The sequence below is a fragment of the Phoenix dactylifera genome, chromosome 3, assembly GCF_051530095.1.
Source record: "Phoenix dactylifera cultivar Ajwa chromosome 3, Ajwa_hap1_PhDact_Kaust_v1.1, whole genome shotgun sequence".
Classification (NCBI taxonomy): Eukaryota; Viridiplantae; Streptophyta; class Magnoliopsida; order Arecales; family Arecaceae; genus Phoenix; species Phoenix dactylifera.
In genome coordinates, this window is record NC_143192.1 from 48717877 (window position 1) to 48739237 (window position 21361).

The 21361-nt window shown below is 37.6% G+C and overlaps 1 protein-coding gene across 3 annotated transcripts; it reads right to left on the bottom strand.

Moving 5' to 3' along the window:
• Positions 1–7229: 7229 nt before the first annotated feature.
• LOC103710769 (SNF2 domain-containing protein CLASSY 3-like) lies at positions 7230–17410 on the bottom strand. 3 transcript variants are annotated; one of them, XR_015976554.2, is made up of 4 exons: positions 15219–17410; positions 10291–10446; positions 8222–10181; positions 7230–7463 (listed from the first exon to the last, which is right to left on the bottom strand). XR_015976554.2 is itself a non-coding variant. In XM_026806110.4 (3 exons), the coding sequence occupies exons 1-3, from the start codon at positions 17280–17282 to the stop codon at positions 8277–8279; spliced, it is 4125 nt and encodes a 1374-aa protein (XP_026661911.4). In that variant the 5' UTR covers positions 17283–17410; the 3' UTR covers positions 8113–8276. The 3 variants fall into 3 exon arrangements, 1 of the variants encoding a protein (XP_026661911.4); XR_005508673.3 differs by lacking the exon at positions 7230–7463 and adding an exon at positions 7487–7885; XM_026806110.4 differs by lacking the exon at positions 7230–7463 and having other exon boundaries at positions 8113–10181.
• Positions 17411–21361: the final 3951 nt, after the last annotated feature.

Below are 21361 nucleotides of genomic sequence, written 5' to 3' on the forward strand. Positions count from 1 at the left end.
AATTTTTTTGTTATTTATATGGTATTTCTACGCCGAATTGCGAAAAACAATGGGAAATCATGTTAATTGTAGTCAAACTGCCTTAAATTGATTCATCCAAAAAAAAAAAAAAGAAGTTTTAACTATTTAAAAATATTGGGTTCAGTTGTGAGATGGTTTTCCCCACCTCCAGTGGGTGTGATGACTAAATTGGTGAACCCAAGAAATCCTTTGGTCTCTAAAAGGAGTTTTGTTTCTTCCACCATGACTGGGCATCATTTGCGTCTCTAATCTTTTTGAGAACCCTCTACCTAATCATGTATCTTTTTATGTGTGACAATGTCATGTTGGTTTGGAAGTCTTCTCAATCTCCATTCCTGCATACGGTTATCTACTTCTAAATCAAGCTTTTAATATAAAGAACAAATCCTACATTATACGTAACCAAATATTAAAATAGATTATATGCAATGAGCCATGCATGAACCAGAATAAATTGCAACCAATCTGTTGCAAACGATGCTAACTTGCACCCACCTGCATTGGTTCAATTGCAGCAACACACACCGACATGAGAAAGTAACTTGAGTTAGGTCTGGCTAGGTCCGGATCAACATTCTCGATTCGAGGCGAATCGAAGACCAGTATATAAGAAGGGATTTTGAGGTGAGAGGGTTTTTCTTGCAACATTTTTTTCTTGACAAGAATCTTCCTTGCAACTTCTCAAAAGAAAATTCATACAATCTTAGATGGTGAGAATGTGGCCAAATATAGACCAAAACCAGCTCATGGGTCTAATGAATTGGGCAAGACTTTTCTGACTAAAACCAGCTTATGGGCACAAATCCCAACCTTTCTACTTCTTCTTCTTCTTCTTCTTCTTTTTTAATTATATAATAAGTCGTATAAGTCAAGCGTTTGAAGTTGATCTGTCAAACGGTAGAGCCCTGTATGATTCATTGTAGTTTACAGCACTGTGTTCCTGAAGGACAGAAAACCTCCATGAGAATTCCTATATCTAAGTATAAATCACGCCCATGAGCTTTGACCAACCACATGGTTTGTCACCAAACATTGCTGCACTTCAAGATATTTAAGTTGATCTCCTCGCAAAAAGCAAAGATGTTTGCTTGCAGAGAAAAAAAGTATCATCATATGCTGAATTTTTCTTATCATGTTTCAATCATTCTTCTAGAAAATGATTTTAAGTACGGTATGGTGAGATGGCATATCAGCATACAAACAAAGCTTCTGTTTTTTTCTTGAACCGAAGCATGTGGTCATTGCAGATGGAATCCCTTTCACTTTGAAAAACTCATTACAGAATGCACCAATGTATGCCGTGTCTAAGAATTTCACTCTCCTGAAGGCACCCTCGGATTTCATGAACAACTTGTTCGTTTATATATGTTAATTTGTGCCCGCATATTTCTTCCTTGGTGCATACCATGCGACGATTCTAATGTAATTTTAAGAATCACATAACAACATGTATCATTTATAATATTTTTCTTTATTAGCATGATTATGTATCAGCCTATATTATTTTTCTTATATGGAGTCTGTACACGAGTATATATAACTCCTAAGATGTACCGAATGTGATAGAACAAAATATAAAGCTTTTTTTTTTGAGATATAAAGCTCTTTTCTTTTGTTATTTTTTTTCTGTAAATATTTTAATGTGAGGCAACAAAGAAGAAACCGATGTTGATTAAGTTGTATTCATCGAACGATTGGCCATTGTACAAATCACAGGCTAGTTGCATGTCTTCGCCATCCTGACTCAACTTGGCAAATGGATTTCTTAGCCAGATCACAACCATATCCTGACGGTAGATCAGAAGAAAGGTCAGATCTGCATTTCTAGCTTTATTGAGAATAAGACTTGCTAAGTGAACTATTAATGTTTTTAATCCAACTATCCATCATCTATTACGGTAAGATTATTATATTTTGACCACTCAGCTCTGGTTGGTCGAAACTGTGATATCTGTTGAGGCTGCTTAGTTAAATCTGCATTGACTGAGATTGCTTCAACAATTAAAAAAGATATTGGTTTTATCAGATTAATAAGTACATGGTTTAGACTAATAACCGGTCGATCAGCTATTTCTAATGAATTTTAAAACTCCAATTTTTATACTCTAAGGAAGGCTAAATCAAAAAAAGGTTCTTTTGCTTATATTCCCTTTATATTCTTCCCTTAACTATCAATTGATCCCAGAATAAGTATTTTATGGGAAGTGGAGTTACTAATGAAGTATGATTAAGTGAGACTTAACATCAAATAGATTGTGTCATATATTATTGGAATCAAATCATAGAATTTGGAATTTAATATATATACCGATGCAAAATAGCGTTGGTAGTTTTATTCCCGATGTTTTCTAAAGCGTCGGCTATGCTATCGTTGAAAACCAACTTTACGGTGCTTTTTGTTCGCTGTTTGTTCGCGTCGAAAACCAACTTCTATCTGGCCATACATGACACACAAATATGTTCGTGAGCTCTGTTCAAACTTTTTAGATTTTTTTTTTTGAGAGAGAAATAAAAGATAAAGACCATTATGTCTTGCCAAGAGTAAACTATGAATCATTCCCACTATGTTTGAGATGTATAATATTGTGATTCAAAGTATATAAGTTAAATGAGGTCACTTTAATCGCAAAAGCAAATGAGCTTAGTGGGTAATGTAGCGCATCAAAAATTTTCTCTAATTTGATTGGTGCAACTGAAGGTACATGGAGTCCATGCTCATCTGTTACACTGATTTAGCTAAGCAAGGATACGATGCATAAGGGAAGAAGTGATCAATGCAATAGCAGATGAACTTGTTTTTCTTATATACTGATTTAGCTTGTCAAAGAACAAATTAGCCTAACCGGCGATCCTAAAGTAATATGAATAGATATTAGTTGGATGGGAATGATGCAAATGGTGATCAGACTCTAAAATAATACCTATACCCATCAAAGGTGTGCAGAAAAGGATGAAGATTTCAAAATAGCATTGTAGAGGCATGTGAAAACAAAGTCTAAGAATAAGATATTTTTCATTTACAATTCTGTGAAAGTTAACCATTGTAATATTGCACCCTAACTCAAATTGGTAATTATCCTTGTAGACTAGGAGGCATTGGTTTAATATTGCGGCAATGGATGTGAACGGTGTTATATTTATGTCCTACCAACAAAATCATGGTTGTGAATTATTAATGCCTAGTTTAACAAAAGCAGAAGATGAATCAGGCTGTAGAAGGAGTTTGTGTTGTTCTTGTTCTTCTGTGAGGTGGAGGACTTCACCAGCATCAATTACAAAAGTGCTTAAGGGAAACACAGTTGCATTTTCTAGTGCATTATTGCTCAAAAGCTGATGAAAACTTGATTTAATCCCACCTAGAGAACTAAAACTATATATCCATATAGATTTAAACACTTAATATATTTTTAGTCTGAGATGCATTTGGATGTTCTACAAAATTACGACACATCATTTTACATGATTTTTCAAATTATGAATTTTGAGTCTCATGCACTGGCGCAAGAATGGGTTTTTGATAGTTACAGGGGGCTCCCCCCAAGCCCTTAAGAAAAGAAGAAAACACGCGTATAAAAAAAGAGAAAAAAAACAAGTGTACCAAACTACAAGATTAGACAGGGAGGCATGACTGTTTCCAAACTCACCATGTAAAGCATCTAAATCTATGCTCAGAAATTAAATCCCCACTCATTTGATCAGTGGAGCACAGATAAACTTCAGTTTCTGACCATCTTAGACGCTAAAAAAAATCTTTGGAAGAAGAGCAGGAGAAAGCAATAAACCTTGACCACAGTTTTTTAATCATGTCCTCAAAGGTTTCTTTTGAAAAATGATAAAAGCAACAACAAAAAAAAAAAGAATAGACATAGGTACTATAAAATTGATCTTGTGTGCTCATATATCAGCAAAGTTTTAGAACTTAGAAAAGTGTAGGTGGTAACAATGGCTACGGGCCGCCATGCATCTTGATGTCAGGCGAGTGCTTATGTTTCTATAATAAGTCCAGTAATTTAAGAAAAGAATTCCAGAAGATCATAAATAAAAGAAATGAAAAAATTCTGCATCAATTGAGTATAATTTGTAATAGTAAGACTTCCAAGATTTCTCCCAGCAACTATAGCAGCATCCAAGGTCCACAATCTCAATACCTAATACTGTATCGATACTTTATTGGTTTAATACGGTACGGTACGATATCGTACATCTCTTTACCGAAATAGCTTTCTAACTATTTTTTTCAATTTTTTTCTTGGTACGCCTTGGTACGATGATGGATCGATACGCACCTTAGTAAGAGGTGGTAGGAACTTGTATCAACTTGAAGATGTGTTATGTACCAATTTTTTTCTGATATAGTATGGTATGTTTGGTATTGTTCAGTATGGGGTGATACAGCAGACCTAGTATGGCAGTATTCTTTTTATGACGAAAGCCAAAAGAAAAGAAAGAAAGATGGAGACAGTGCACTTACTCCTATTGTTGGTACCACTATCCCCCGCAATTGCTTTGCCATTTGTCTTTCTTCCTTCCCTCTCGGCCAAGTGTAACACCGGAAATGGAGAGGGTGGTGGTGGCGGACAAGTGATTTATAAGGTCAAGTCAAATGAATTGATACCAGGATTGGCATATACTCAAACCAAAAAGTCCAACCCATGCCTAATATTCAGGAAAACACATTAATTTTAAGTTCTTATGTTGACTTTGAACCCAACTTTGCCTACTAGTAACCCAGCTCCTTAGAGCCCATTTGCCAGTTATTCTTTGCTGTTCTTCTGTTCCAATTAAGAATCAAATTTGATCAGAGTTAAACCTCTTAAAGCCTTGCTTTTCCCTTAAACACATTTAACCCAATATAGAAGCCACAAAGCTCCTAAAGCCATTTTCCACTATCGCCACTTCAAGAAATCTCTGCTGAGTTCTGTTGAAGCTGAGGTTTTTGCGAGGCAAACAATCTTGATATATTTCTAAAATCCCTTGCCTTGCTCCTGTAAACCCTAATTTAGAGATCACATTGGGCGATGTATTTGCAATCCAGTGAACCTAAGCTAATAGATGATTACCAACTACGAGATGGCAGAAAGTGGTGAGGCTTCTTCCAGTGGTAACTGCTCTCATGACCTAACAGTCCTGTTTCCTGTGTAATATAACTGCTCTCAAGACCTAACATAATTTACAAGATGACTTGCTTTTTATCTCTTCATCTGGAAAGAAAAGAAAAGGAAAAAAAAATGGAAATGTTTTTCGCCTGGGAGAAAGGCGAAAAATACTTCACCGATAAACTATTGTTTTTCAGTGAAACAGCCATGATAGAAAGAGCAGTTCTTAGACCAGAAATATGAAAGAGAACGGTTTTTTTTGTGTGCCTCTTTTCCAGCTTTTTTTACAGATATATATATATATATATAAAACTGTCACAATTAGGAAAGCCCCTACTTTTTTGTTTGAGGGGAGCAACAAAAGCTGGTAGGCATTATTTGAAAGCATCAGCCAAACCAATTGATAACAAGTCCAATAGCAGAGTCATATTAGGGGAGAACGATCATAAGGCATAGCAGATCATCAGCCAGATGTTTTCTTTTAGCCGAATGGATTCCAGCTTAGAGAAAAAGATTTCACCAGATGCCCCAACCCCTCTTAAAGGGAATTCAACTTGAGGAAAGAATGAGCAAAACAAAACATGAATCTTAGGCTGGTCACATGCTCTGGGGGCTCCCCGACTGTATATTTTTGCCTCTGATACAGGTGTTCCCCAAGATTCCCGACATTCAAACCTCTAGAATTTCTCAGCCTACTGCACCTTTTCCTCGAAGGATTAAAAGATGAACACAGAAGTAGCTAAAATTTACAAAGTAGGTCAATTTTCATAAACGTTGCAGGCTGGTTAACTCATAGCTGTTAAACCTAGATGGTGGTAGCCAAAAAGCCTAAATGACTGGTTCTAAAACTTATCCCTCCATTTCAATCCTAAACTACCAAAAGTTTTTTTCTGCTACATATTTTGGATGTACCTAGTATTTCCTCAATGTGTGTCCTGATGCCCCAATGTTGGGGAAAAAACCATGAAAACATGCACTTGCAAAACAAGAGGTTGCTAGAAGCTGCAAATTACTCACATTTGGTGCAACAATAGAAGGAGTGCACAGCCAACAAAAACTCACAAATCAGTATATAACCAGAAGCCCAAATCAGATAAAGCAGAGACACTGATTTTGGCAGATGATTTGTTGCTCTCAATTGGTTGTTTAAACCATCAGCTACAGTGAACAATGGATCCTTCAAAACTGGCAACCACCGCAGGATATAACATGTTATTGCCAGATCATACAACTTAATATCGGTGGTGGTTGATGCACGTTTACCTGCTAAGAACAGTCCAAATGCTTCAAACTACACACCAAAACTCTGTTAGGCAATGGCTTTTGAAATCAAACCAATGTAGGCTAAACTGCAATTGAATTCACATCTTAAGTAACTTCTGCTATTCCAGAAGCTGTAGGCCACCATATTCAACATGATAACAGAACAACAAATTTCATCGCATAATCAAAACCGATCCATAAAAATTACTTCGAATAACAGATTCTGACTGTACTCTTTATCGATCAAAGAAACTGTCAAAAACCCTTTTCACGTGCCACCAGTCACAGATAATCTTGACATCACTCTGACTGCTGACACCACTGATAATTAAGCTGTTCGCATTCTTTCCGATGGCAGTACATTTCAAGGAATATGAATGCATGGGCATATAAACCAATACAATATAAGAAATAAAGAAAAAGAAAATATTTTTATGGATGCAGTACCCTAAAGGACCTGAACATGAATATATTACCCACTACAGAACATCTCCATTTCTAAAGAAATGCATCCAACTTTGATTTGATTGGATGCAGTGGCCAGAAATCCTCCAACTGTAGATTGGAGCTTGCATGATCTCAATCAAAACAAAATCCCCTTTTTCTTTTCTTATGAACTCTAGAATACTACAAATGATCTCTGCTGCAAAACCAACTTCTACTAGATGCCTGGCTCTTCTCCATCTTCATTTATCAACATTCTCATCTCTATTAGAGGCACTCCATTATCAAGTATAATGCGACCATGAGACTCTTCCGCTCTGGGAGCGTCATTCACAGCATACTCCAATGATGAGAGAACAGATTCAGACTTGGAAATAAGTCAGTGAGAAACTTTGGAAAGTAATTGAAAAAAGGAGCAACCCCATCTTATTTAGGTTGTAGTGATTCCATACATACCCCCGAATTAGTCGTACTTGACCAATAAAGCTATCTGGAGACTTGCAAAGGTTACATAGAAGTTGGAAATTTAGCAAAGACATCTCTCTTTATGAACTTCCATTTGAAGGAGCCAGTGACCCATAATAATACCATTTAAGGATAGAAACTCAGGGCATTCAGCTTTTTGACGCACAAAGCAACCTAAATTATCAACGTAAGGAAGGTTTTGATCGGATGAAAAGAGTTGGTTCCATAGAAGTAAATCATTAAATCGTCCTCATTACATTAGTCTAGACAGGTCAGATGTGAAAAGGAGCATAAATGAGAATTAATCCTAACCATAATTGATCATTAAATCCTATTATGCAACAAAACCATGTCAAGCGCTCAAACAACTTCCATCAACAGCCATTAGCATTTCATTGCATTAATTCCATCATGCATATCATGACTGCATCAACTTCATGGCCGTATGAGATATTCCCGATAAGTGCATTGGATTCTCATTCAAACTTGTATCTTGACTAACTATTCTCCGATAAAACTCATAAATTGTTTAAAAAATCATCATCAGGAAAAGTAAGAGTGCATTTATTGATGGTGTGCACAAGAAAAGAAGTCTCCTGCAAAGTAAATGAGGCAATATTTAAAAAAATAAATAAAACTGAAGGAGAAAAAGACAAACTAGGATTGATGCCATGAAGATATCTGGTGTTCACAGCCAGTTTTCAGAAAATTAAATGACTGATTTATATTGTATAAAAGAAAAGGTTTATAAAAACTCTACAGAAATGGCGGCTACTTAAGAAATGATTGGTGGGACAATGGCACAAAATATACAGCCAGATGATGACATGCTAATAAATGCTATTCAATGGAGATTTTTCAATTTAAAATGAATTGTAGCAAAAAATAAAAATAAAAAAAAAGACAAAAGTAACAGTTAGAAGATTGAATACCATCAAATGAAATTCAGTCAATGGTTGCCGCTGCATCAATTAGGGGCCAACACTGTTAAGTGCATATACCCTTTGGTGGATAGTAAATCTTGAGAAACATGCCCTTTAGTTTGTCATGTGCAGTCATCTCTTCTAAAATTTTATCTTCAGAAATCAATTTAGTTGAATGTTCCTCTTTGGCCTGTGATGAACTGTTTCTGACATTAGTAAAATCAATTTCAGTGGAAAACACTAATTTAGAAAGATGATCCTTTTTAGCTTGTCTGTCATATTTGTCTCTTTCCCCTGTTCCACTTGTCATCAGGTTGTAAGTGTACACAAATTTCTTCTGCCCAATTCTGTATGCTCGGCTGATGGCTTGTCTTCCTACTGCTGGGTTCCACACAACATCCAGAAGTACAACCCTTGAAGCCCCAGTTAGGCTTATCCCTTCACAGCAAGCCTTTGTTGATGCAAGCAGCACCCTTGCTTCACTTTCCATATCGTTGAAAATATCAATTGAGGATTGACGATATTTTGTGCGGATCTTGCCATCCATCTGCAACACCTCCTTCCCTTCACTCCAATTGAATAACTTGATTAGTTGGTCCTTTATCATAGACAATGGCTGAATATACTGACTGAAAATCAAAACCTTCTCTTTTAATGCTTCGCAAAGTCGAACAACTTCCATTACAAATCTTGTTTTCACCCCTATATAGGGGTTCAACTTCTGTTTCTCTAGCAAAGGTTTGTCTAAAAGAGATTCTTCCTCAGTAGACAAGTTCAAATAAGTGACTAATGAAGGATGAATAGAAGCCAAGGAGGTCTTATATTCATTCTCAAAGATGACATTCGATCCAATGTGTTCCATTTTCTCAATGATGTCTTTTTGGTGAGGTGGTGGATCTAATTCAATCACGCATTCCCTCAAACCAGGAAGAGTGTTGAGGATATTGCCACTATGAATATGCACAAATGGTTTTAATATTGATCTTATTTCTTCCGCATTATCATCAGTAACATGATTAGTTAGAGAAGCCCAAATCTCTTTTCCTTCATTCTTTTCTGGTAAGATGTCTTGTTCCATGTACGAGATGAATTTTGCCTTTCTTTGACCTCGTTTTGATGTTCTAATTGAGATCTTTTCAGCAAATTTAGGTTTTACCAGACACATAATATTGTAAAGCTCCCCAAAATTATTTTGAAAAGGAGTTCCAGAAAGGATGATACGTTTTTCTGTTTTGATTTTTCCCAGTGCCTTCCAAATAAGACTGCGTTCATTTCTGGGTGTGTGCCCCTCATCAAGAACAAGCAAACCTGGCTTCTCAAGCAGGACCTGACTCAATTTCGGGTCACAAGAGTTGTCTGCTGTTAGCTTTTTGAACAAGCCATAGCTTATTCCAAGGATACCGTTACTTTTGACCCATGAATATAATTTCACTAGACGCATGAAACTGATATTTCGAGGTTCTTTCGCTGCCAACTGACGGAAGGCAATATCTTCCTTCCCAGAGTAGTCTGGAGCATTCAAATTATGAATTGGAAGGTCCACGTTCCATTTTCTGAATTCTTCTTCCCACGTCAGGAGCATTCCACTAGGAGCAACAATTACAGGCCTGCATTCTGGGAAAACCTTCATGTATGTCTGGATAAAGATTATTGATAATCGCGTCTTTCCTGTCCCTGGGGCATGTGAAATCACACACCCACCAATGACGTCAGATCTAGCACCTGATTTCAGCTCATCAAGGTCAATTCCTCCAGCTAGATTTTTCCACATAAACTCAAATGCTTCCTGCTGATGTTCATACATTTTATCCTTAATCCCTGGAACGAGATCCCATACAGTTCCCTTTAGAAGACCGCATGAATTTGGATTACCATCATCTTTAACTGTTCTACAAAGATCATCAAATAAGAGCGTGCCTTCCACCTTAGCAGAGTTTATCCTAGCTGACCCTTCCCAAATGTGTGTTGCCTTGGCATGCAGAAAAGAATCCTTAGTTAATAGAAAGTAACATGCTGTGCAGCTTTTGGCAGCACAGAAAAGGAAATATCTGAATATTTACAGATCAGCCACCACTTACCAAAGATGGTATTATATATTTGATCTCCAGATTCACAAAGGAGCAGAACTTGCATCTAGTTCCTATCTGCTCATCAAGAATAAACTGGTGTTTCCCTTTAGAACATAATGTCAATAGATCAGATTCATCCTCAGGTATATCAACTTCTATTTGACCCTGTAAAACATCACAAAAGCATAACACGCCTCCTCTTAGTTAGCAGGAAGTGGTCAAATAATCATGGTAGCATAGATTAGAATGCACATGAACACAATACCACTTTCCACGAGGATGTATTGAATCATTACACTAACAGAAATGAAGCTGTTATCATTGGTGAAAGCCAAAGAATCAACTAAATGTAGATTGATATTATAATATACGGACAGATTGGGAAAGCTTCACAAGGAAATGAATAAGCATGAATGCGTGTAACATATCAAATATCTATATGTACAGACATGCACACAAAAATACAAATAGATATAGATAGATATAGAAATGGACTACCCTCCTCTTAAGAGCACAGGGTATCCACTCGTATCACTTCATTGACCGTTGAATTAGACTTTAAATGGTTCAAATTTATTCCACCATTATGCACTCAATATTAGACTCAGCAGACATTATAGACTCCTAGTTCAGACAACTGGGTACCCATGACCAAGCTCTTCATCCTCCTCTACTCTTTCTTATTCTCTTCTTCTCATTTCTTCTTTCCTCCTCTATCTACCCACCACCACCTGCACCCTTTCCTCTACCAAACTGCCACCTGCACTGAACCAAGTGCCCGCCAGCCCATTTGATAGTTGCTATCATCACCACCATCGCCAACCCAAGCACCCAACAGCATGATGGACACCACTACCTCAGTGACCCAAGCACACGTTGGTCCTCACACCACCATCATGATTTGTACATGTATATACATGTATTTATGCATGTGGGTGAGCTTACGCACGTGTATGCATGCATAGGTGGGTGCATGCATATCTTTAATATCTGCAAATTGCTGAAACTTAATGTGCAGATGATTCTATAAACATAATACATGAAGATGCATGTTGTATCAGCTTAATAAAATGTAAATTAAAAAGAATGACACCTACATCCATATGCATATATGTGTGCATGCACGATCCATATCAAAAGTTATGAAAACTTGAATGTTAAAAAATGTTGTAATCAGCTTATGCACAGTTAAACTAAGGAAATATTGGAGTCAACCATATAACACAGAGAAACAAGCATAACAATGGAGAAGTCCGAGCACACTTTTACAAAATGATACTACTTGATCAAAATAATCTTGTTGGTACATAAATCAAGCAACCTCATGGGATTCACTGTTGCACTAAACAGACTAATTAAAATTTGAGTTTTTTTCAATGGTTATAGCTTCAAAAAATAAGAAAAAGGAGGAAAAACTGCAGGCATGCACCAGTATCATCGGTATGATGGCATTTGCATGCATGGTCTGGCAGGTACATAACGGTGCACAGAGTTTCTGCATCCCGAAACCCATACAAGTGCCAATTTCATGTCGGAACGGTATGGTACTTTTTGTGCCGTCCCATTTCAGTGGTTTTTAAATCCATGGTCATGGCAAAAATGTGTGTATCAAAAGCAATGGATTATCTCCATGGCTCTATATTAGATGTTATGTTTCATGGTTGTCAAGAACAAATTGCCTTGCTTGCACCTTTGGATAATTTAAGTAATATTGATATATGCAGAAATAGATAGTCTCTAATCGAATATATTAGTATACCACTTTAAAATCCTTCAGCTCTCTCTTGCAACCCATATGCTTGGACGCGTCAGCTCAGCCCAAAGCGCTTGCACCCAACACTTAAAAACGGGTATCAGTGACAGTTGGAACGGGCATGCAAAAAGAAATTCTTGAAAAATTGATAGATGCTACACATGCATGCATCCAAACCCAACTTTTCTACCCATTGTCACACTGCATGGTACCTACTGTGCCAATAAAGTACTGGCATGGTATTGGGTTATGTACACCTATCTCATTTATACCAGTTCATGCCAAGTGATATCAGCCCATTACAGTGCATAACAACTGCCAAGTGCGTACAGACCGATATGGCCCAGCATAGGCCTGTTTTGGACATCATGAGACTTGGTGAGTGGTTCGTCAAGGGACTAGCATTGGCCTGCATGGCACCACATAGCATGTACCTTGTTAGCCAATGACCGGCATAGGCACAATGCACAGTATTTTAGTTTTTTCTCACACTCAAGTCCATGCAACGTAGCTTGCAACATGTAAGTTTGATGTAAAAGCAGAATTTTCTATGTTTCAAACTGATGAAAATCACGAACTGGGGCAGTTAATGTTCTTAAGTTAAATCAAAGCCTTCCAGTTAAAAATGTCTCCGCTTTTCATCTAAAACCACTTAATCTAGTTATAGCAGGGATATGGTAATTTCTGAAAGCCACCAAAACAAAACAGTGACATAAACCTCAGAGATCTTCGGAAGTTTTCTTAAGGAAAATGGTTAGAAACAAGAGACTAAAACATTTTGGATTTCCTGATAGATTCTAAGTTAAATTTCTTCAGCCAACATATAAGTAAAGTCTATTCAGGCAGATCATTAGTTGTCGGAGTACAAAATGCAGAATGGAAGTGGAAATTATACAGAATCGAGAACCATTTTGTTGTATTTTCTAATACATGTGAGTGAAAAATCCATATGCACATAATATGTATATTTCCTTTGTCATGAATAAATAGTTTTCAAGTTCACATAGGATGTCAGAAATTGACATATTTACTAAAAAATGTTTATGAAATCTTTCCAATTCTAGAATAAACTATAATTTTATGTCACAATTAATTTTCATGTAAACAAATGCTAGTTGAGTGAGTAGTCACTTTTCTTTCTGAGAGGTCATTTTTATAATTTTTTTAGGGCATGCCAAACCTACACATATGCACAGGCAAAATATCCCTATGCATTACAAATTTTCCCTTCTTGATGTGGGGCAAGCATCCAATGCATGTCTGGTCCACACATCAAGGGAGTAAATGTGTGGTTCACACGGCATGTAGAACTCATCACCAACATGCGCATGTGTTTAGCATCTTTCGACATTTTAATTTTAGCTTTAGTAACTTTTTCCAGAACAGAAATGAATCAGCAAACCTCTAAAATCTGTATCAGCCTTTTGAAAAGTTCTGCTGGTAATTTTTCAGTCAGATTCCATATTTACACACACACAGCCTATATAACATAAAGATGAGACTAAACGATAGTGATAAAGGTGTAAACAACGAAAAAGGTATGTGAAACAAAATATCTAAAACCATTATTTGGAACAATATCTTCAATGTTATCAGCAATCCTTCCTAAATTGGTTTTGATGGTAGTTTCACCGATTCATAATATGTTAGGACTTAGTACTCTTGTTGCAAACATCCATAGAAGATTTTAGGTCAATACTCACATAAAATCTCATGCAATAGGAAGCTGGATGACTAGTTACAATTTCAGTTTATGCTGGCAATCACAACCGAGAAAATATTTTAGCATCAAACAAGTAAAAGTTTTATTATATCATCAAATGACTCACACATTATATCATGCTAAAAAAAAAGTTATACTAAATGTCAATCTGGTTGCATACTTGTTCATTTGCAAAATATTTTCTTCTTTGTCATGAATGTGTGCTTCAGTTTTGTCAGATTCAAGTCGGGGTTGGCCTGTTAGTTATAGTTATGGAATGGTGACTAATATCGAGTTATCAACAGTGGGCTAGTAATAGCAAAATCATTAATGACAATTATTATAATAATTTTTAAGTCTATCAAGAATTCTAGTGTCGAGGTCCAAACTTTCCAGTATCAGATTTAGTAATAAAAAGTAACTGCATACTATAATATAGAAAGCTAACAACTCGGCAAATTAATCCATATCGCAATCCCAGAATATTATTATCGAATTTTATGGAGGAGATATAAAAGTATTCTTCATAATCTCAATTTTCACAATATGTTTAAGTAGTATTCCACATGGGGATCTCCAGATAAAATAAAGATGACTGTTATTTTTTACCTACAAAGAGACACTCCCAAATTGGTCCTAAGGGGCTGGACAGCACTCAAACTTACAACAAAATCTTCATTTCTGAAAAAGTCCATATTCAGCCTGCTAGCCGATGGTCTAAATATTCATAGTGGGGAGAAGGTCATCAAAATCCATTAATCATCTTACAACATTTGCAGGAACTTTAGAAGTGGCATAGATTGAATGGAACATTTTATTACTATCTCATTTTAGATCTAACTTATCCATAACATATATTTTCTTTATATGTATAAAGATACAGAGCATGAAGGGTCAAAAGTAAAGATCAAAAATTGTTATTAAAGTAACCAGTTAAATACCAAACATTTAACAAAATATTTAACAGTTACAAGGATGAAGTTAAATGATGCCTGCCTGCGACGAAATGTTAGGATATCTCTAGCCAATGATTTGAGGCATCTATGTGAATTTTTCCCTCCGAGGAATTAGAATTAGGGAAAATAAAAAAAATTATCTGGCCTTCTTGCGTAAGTTTAAAAATAAGAAAGAACCCCTTTTTTTTTTGCTGTAACTACTTGAGCCGGATGCCCTTTCAATTTTTTTAGGTTCATGTTTGTAGTACAAAAGAAAAAAAAAAGCTCAATGTATTCATGCCACAACTCCACCAATAGGTTATGAATCCACTCCAACTTTATTATGCATATTAGCAATCAATTGAACTTGGATGGTAAAATCAGCTCAATATAAAATGTCTAGCATAAGGAGTATAAAATTTATAAGTGCTGCAATATAGACAAGCCTATGCTTAGAAACAAAAAAGGATTAGAATAGTTATATAATGGATAGCTATTATATATTATCTGATAGTCCCAGCGTGTTATTAATGTAATAGCAGTATACCTCATCATTATTGTAGGTACCGATATTGTTCGACTCTAGAGCAAATTCAAAATCAGCCCATAATTCATCCAGCGCATTCTCAAAATCTGATTTTTCAACAGGTTTGCCATCTTCATCTGCAAACGAGAATATGCATGGAAATATATCCTTGTTGCAAGATGGTTTCACATTTGATAGAGAAGATTTTTCCTTGGAAGAAACCAAATTCTCTGGAAGCTTATCTAGGTCATTGCAAATGGTATCAACAAGAAGATTAAAGAGGGAGCAACTCTTCAATGCCCGCAAACGCTTTCTCTTCTTGGTTTTCCCCAGCTGTGGTCCCTCTCGCCTTGACCCCCATTCTCTCCCATCCACATCTATCTTGCTGCCACCACCACCACTCTTAACCTGATTCCTTCTGCAACTGCCCTTCCCACAATCCATACCAGATGAAAAACCAAAATTTTCCTTTGATTCATCCAGGTTACTTGCAAACCCAACCTTCTGTTTCTTGTTGCAAGGCTCTGAATCAAAACAGGATTGAGCATGGTGGGCAACTGCTATACTCCCGTCCTCGCCAGAGAAACTTCTTACATCCGGCTTAACCTTGTAGTTCTGCCCATCCTCCCCACACCCCTTCTGGCCACCTCCGCTCATTATCCTGGTGTTCTCAGGATCAGCATAGTCACTTTCATAACAGGAATCATCTTCCGCCTCCTCCTCTTCTTCATCCTCCTCATCCTCTGAATCATCCGACAATTCCACCTTGAAGTATTGCGTATATGACACTCTCCTTTGCTTCCCCATTCGCGATCGAGTCCTCCTTGCTACACAAGAAGTTGTCACAAAATACCTAACTTCCTGAGCACTCCTTTTGTCACTGCCTACCTCAGCATCCTCTTCTTCATCAACATCATTAATTTCCAGAACATCCACCTGCCCTTCAGCGTCAGCAAGAATGTTACTTCCATCTTTTCTGCCACTTTCTCGACATTCTTCAACTTCGAATTTGACATTGGGTTCGTGAACTTCATGGGTTTTCCCTTCATCAACCTCAACATCCTGATCTTTTCTTTCTCCATTGGCAACAGCAAGATTATGGCTCCCCCCTTCTTTGCCAGTTTGTTGAGATTCTTGAGCTCTGAATTCGACATCGGGTTCACAAACTTCATGGGTTTTCCCGTCAGCAATCTCAAATTCCTGATCTTTTCTTTCTCTATTGGCGTCGGCAAGATTGAGACTTACCCCTTGTTTTCCAGTTTGTTCAGATTCTTGAACTCCAAATTTGACATCGTGTTTGTGAACTTCATGGGTTTCCCCTTCATCAACCATCAATTCCTGATCTTTTTCTTCTACATTAGCATCATTAGTTTCTAGAACTTCGACTTCCCCATTAGAATCCGCGATTTTATGAATTTCCTTTTCTCCACCGCCGTCACAGGCTTCTTTATCTTCTGACTTTCTTTCGGCAACATTGACTTCAAGCATTTCCCCTTCTCTTCCTTCATGTTCGCAAGCATTCAATCCCCCACTGGCAGCGTCTGAACCGCTCCAAGAAGCCGATTTTACATCATTAGAACCTGATTTCGACCTCGTTCGGTCTTCCACGGTGGCCTCGCTATCGTCACCCTTGAGATCCGAAACGGCGATGACCGCTTTCCGATCGGAGGACGACCAGGACTCCCCTCCGTTCCGCAACCCCGGTGGTCGCGGCCAAGCTCCCAATTCCACCGCCTTATCCGCGTAAGCAGACTTCCGAGAGCTCCGGTGGCCGCGATTCCCCTGCAAAGAAGCCCCTTTCTTGCAATCCCCGTCAACTCCTCTTCCTCCGTCGTCCTCGTCACCGTCGTCGTCGAGGACGATCACTTGCGGGGCCGGTGCCCCAACCGAAGTCTCGCTCCTCTCATCGAATCCTAATCCATCCGGGGAATCCGAAACCCCAGCCCCCTCCCGGCCTCCGCCGGCCGAGGAGGAGCCGCTGGAGCGGGCGGCGGCGCCGTGTCCGCGAAGGCTGGGCGACCCTTCGAGCCAGGCCCCTTCGCTTAGGGCTCTCCGGCTGCGCGTTCTCCTCGCGACGCAATCCATCTACCTTCGCCTCTCCGTCTCTCCGGCGCTCTCAAAAAAGACGAAGGGGGGCGCCGAGCGCTGCTGCTAATCCCACTCAGCTTTTCCACTAATAGATCACGAAGCGGCGGGGAAGTGAGAGAGAACGCGGCGCCGTAATGAAACGAGAGCGTCTTATCGCGCCACGCAAGCGGTGGGTGCGAGATTGGGTGAAAACTGGGTTCCGGGAAGGGGATAAGACGAAGCCAGCCGAAGCGGCGAGACAGAAAAGCCCGCCAAAGCGGGGGAAGGTGCCGCTCTGCGTGCGCTAGTGGAGCGGGGTGAGTGTATCGGTTACCGTACCGCCTGCTGTCACGGTCTCAGAGATTTGAAAACCCGACGTCTTCCAACCCAAAAAAAACCGGACGTCTGTTATATGGCGAAATTGCCCTTGTGAGACGGTGGAAGGACTCGTGCGCTTCCCAAGACAGCTGGGAGCCGTTTATTGGATGCGGAGTGGTACTACTAATGGGTTTGACGGTGAACCCGGGGATTTGTTGAAGGGCATATTTGTCATGTTTGGGTACTTGCTATGGCTTTTCTCTCGGTAGTCGTCTTTTGTGCCTACGAATCTGACAACAGACTTGTTGAGCACCAGCAGCATCGCTGGCTTGCGTGGCTCGGAAAAACAACTCCGTGTGATATTACAGAAATACCCATCAAATAATGGATATACCCACCTACCCAATAATTAATGTTTATTTATAATATTTTTTTTCACAAAAGATTTTTTTTTTTTTTTTGGTATGCTGCCCCTCACACCAAACGAATAGAAGTACAACCAACAAAATCAGAAAAAATAAGTTGTCTAAGCGGGTCTGAAATGTTCGTCTGGTTTACCCAGAAAAAGTATCTAGAGTGATACGCCGCGTAGGAGGCCACCCAATTAGCGGCTGTGTTTGCCTTCGCTAAATATGTGTGGCCTTGAAAGCGTCATAGTCCTCGATCATTCTCCGTATATCTTGGATCAGAGTTAGCCCGTCCGCCACGGTATGCCGCCCGCTGATTCTCTCGATCACAAAGCCAAGTCACCCTCTAAATAAATATACTCGACACCTAGAATGTGCCTCGCGTAGACGACACCCTCCCATACTACCTGCAACTTTGCTCCACTGAAGATAAATGGGATGTTTCTACGAGAAATATTAAAAAATATAAAATTTTATTTTTCTATCCATGCATCCATGCATCATTTAACTAATGGATTTAACTTATAATGCCTGAATATGCCATGCATGGTATGTGTGCTTTAGGCCATATACAATGATATATGTACCAAGCACATGAGCTATGCATCGACCATCCGAAGGATGGTTGTGCCCATTAATGCTGGCAAGGCAAATTGTTTCCAATTATATAAATAGTACCTCTTGATCGCTTATAAAAATTAAGATTTATGCATTCTCCATATAAATGTTTTCCAGGATTTTTGTATTTTGCTCCCTTTAGTGAGGCCTAAATCATTGAGCTATGGGTTGAACTTTTAGCGTTTTCGTTGCTTTATATCTTTGAAATATTTCTTTCAGTGTGCATATAATATTATTTTGATGAAAAAGGGACAAATTGTAATTACAAATTTTGGTCTTAAGCTTATGTATGTTTTTTATTGTGCTCTTCCATCTTATTTTGATACGGAACTTTGTTTATATATGGTGCCATTTTGACCAAATCACATGCTTTTGATATATCGCCCTAGATATGTTTAAAGGGTATACTTAAGTTATTGCTGTCCGAAAAGAACAAAAGTAGACCGATGCATTTTTTTTTGAATAATTTGGTGCCCATTCATTCATATATATATTGTGTAAAGTATTTCTCTTTAATTTTTTTTAATATATATTCTTGTAGATATCTAAAATACATTCGTACCTTCAAAAAATACTATACATATATATCCTTATAAATTATTTCTTTTTACTTGTACATTCTCATAAATTTACTATTTATATATATTATATTTTTTTTTGCAGAGTTATCTTTAATTAATTATAATTTAGTTTGCCCGTGTCATGGCAATAAAGTGTTATAAGATGTAATACCCAACCCCTTTAGAACCTGATAACGAATTGGGCTAGGTCATTTGACTAGCCTAGAAGCATATTTCAGCCCAAAAAGGAAAAAAAATGGTGCACGTGTGTAGTAGCACGTGCGAGGAGGAAAGATGACTCCTGATGAGAGTCTTCTTCCTCTTGAGTTCGACCAACGAAATTTGACTCGGCCTTTTCCCTCTTCTTTCTTCTTCCTTGGCTAGAAAGAAATTCCATTCTCTCTTCCTCCTCTTTTCTCCCTCTTCCCCATCCTTTCTCTCTCTTATTTTTATTTATAATGGATTTTCTCTCCCTACTCTCTTTAGAAATGATAGATCCAGTAAAATACTTCTCTTAGTAATTTTGAATCAACTCTGGCGAAGGGCCTTGTCTATGGTCATCGGGTGGTGCGCTAGTCCTACCTTGGCCCTTTTCGTTAGAATTGGCCACCCCTGATCTCTATTAAACTTTCTGTGCCCTAGTCGGAGCATTATTTGATGAATATTATCTTGATCGGACCGATCCGGATGTTGGGTACCTCTACTTAGTCAACCTTGTGAGGGTGTTGAAATTTAAAATTTTATTTTTTAAAATAATTATGATGAAATTTTAATAATAATATAATTTTTGAATATTAGGCTATGAGATGGATTTTCAGGATTAATTGGATTTGTTAATTGGATTGTATTGATAAGGTAAGTAATGTAACCCTTTTTCGATATTTATTGGTAAATTTTAAATATTTTATGAATCAAATTTTTCTTGATTTATGAATTTAATGCATGATGTTTTATTATTATATATGCCTTTTTTTAGAATATTATATAATTCTTGGTTGAACATATTGATTTTGATGTGGATTATATTTGATTGATTTCAATATCGCATCTTAGAATTTGGAACACTGAACATGTTTTGAGAAAAGGAGTTTTGAATTGAAATGGATTTGGACTCGCAGGTAAACTATATTTTGATACCATGCTTGTGGAGATTGTACGTTGGCACTTCGATACTCTGCAAGTAGAAGTTATATGTTGGCACTTCGATACCATGCTAGTGGGGGTTATACGTTGGCACTTCGATACTTTGCCAGTGGATGTTGTATGTTGGCATTTCGATATCCTGCCATTGGGGTTTATGCGGCGGCATTTTGATGTGATTATAGTTTTGGGTTATCGAGTTGAATTTGATGATTTGAAAAAAAAATGATTTATGAATGACATTTGAATTTTGAAAAAAATTGAATTTGGCATTTGTAATGTTTCAATAATGTTGCTTATCTAAATTTGGTTTTAAATTGATGAAATTCGTATGCTTATTTTTTTATAAATTATTATTTAATTTATTGTTTGATTTATCTAGCTAAAGTGTTCATTGCTTATTGAATTGTCTAACTTATTATACGATTTTTACTATTTTTATAGATATAAAGAATTAGCTCAGCTCGAGGATTTATCATAGGAGAGCAATTAGAGACAAGATTTTGATATCTTTATTTAGACTAGATTTTGTTTTAGAGTTGATGCAAGATTTTAAAATATTATTAGTTTTATAAGATTTCTAATTTTGTCATTTAATTAGAATATAAATGTTATTATTTAAATTATTTTCACCGCCTGATTATGCTATTATAATAAGATACTTTACATGCTCGTGAAAAGAGTTTTTTATGAGTATGCGGTAGTTGCCGCGATCCCCGACTCGCGTTCTAGGTTGGGGCGTGACATAAGATGAGACGGTTTTCCTAAATGACAAAACTAGGCTTTCCCCTACAAAATAACGATAGCCATCACAGAATGCCTAGTTCTTCATTTGCCATGATATCCAAGTTAAATGAACATGCACAAATCAATTCCATCCTCCTTCACTTTTTTCCAAATGTATACAGGAATGCCAATTCACAAGCATAAATTCCCCAATGTTCTCTTCCTCGGCGTGCCCTTGCACCCCACCTACATGTGTTGCTTTCATGGCATTTCCATTATCAATTTTTAATAAAATTTATTATCTCTGTCCTCCTTTTATCGTGGCTTC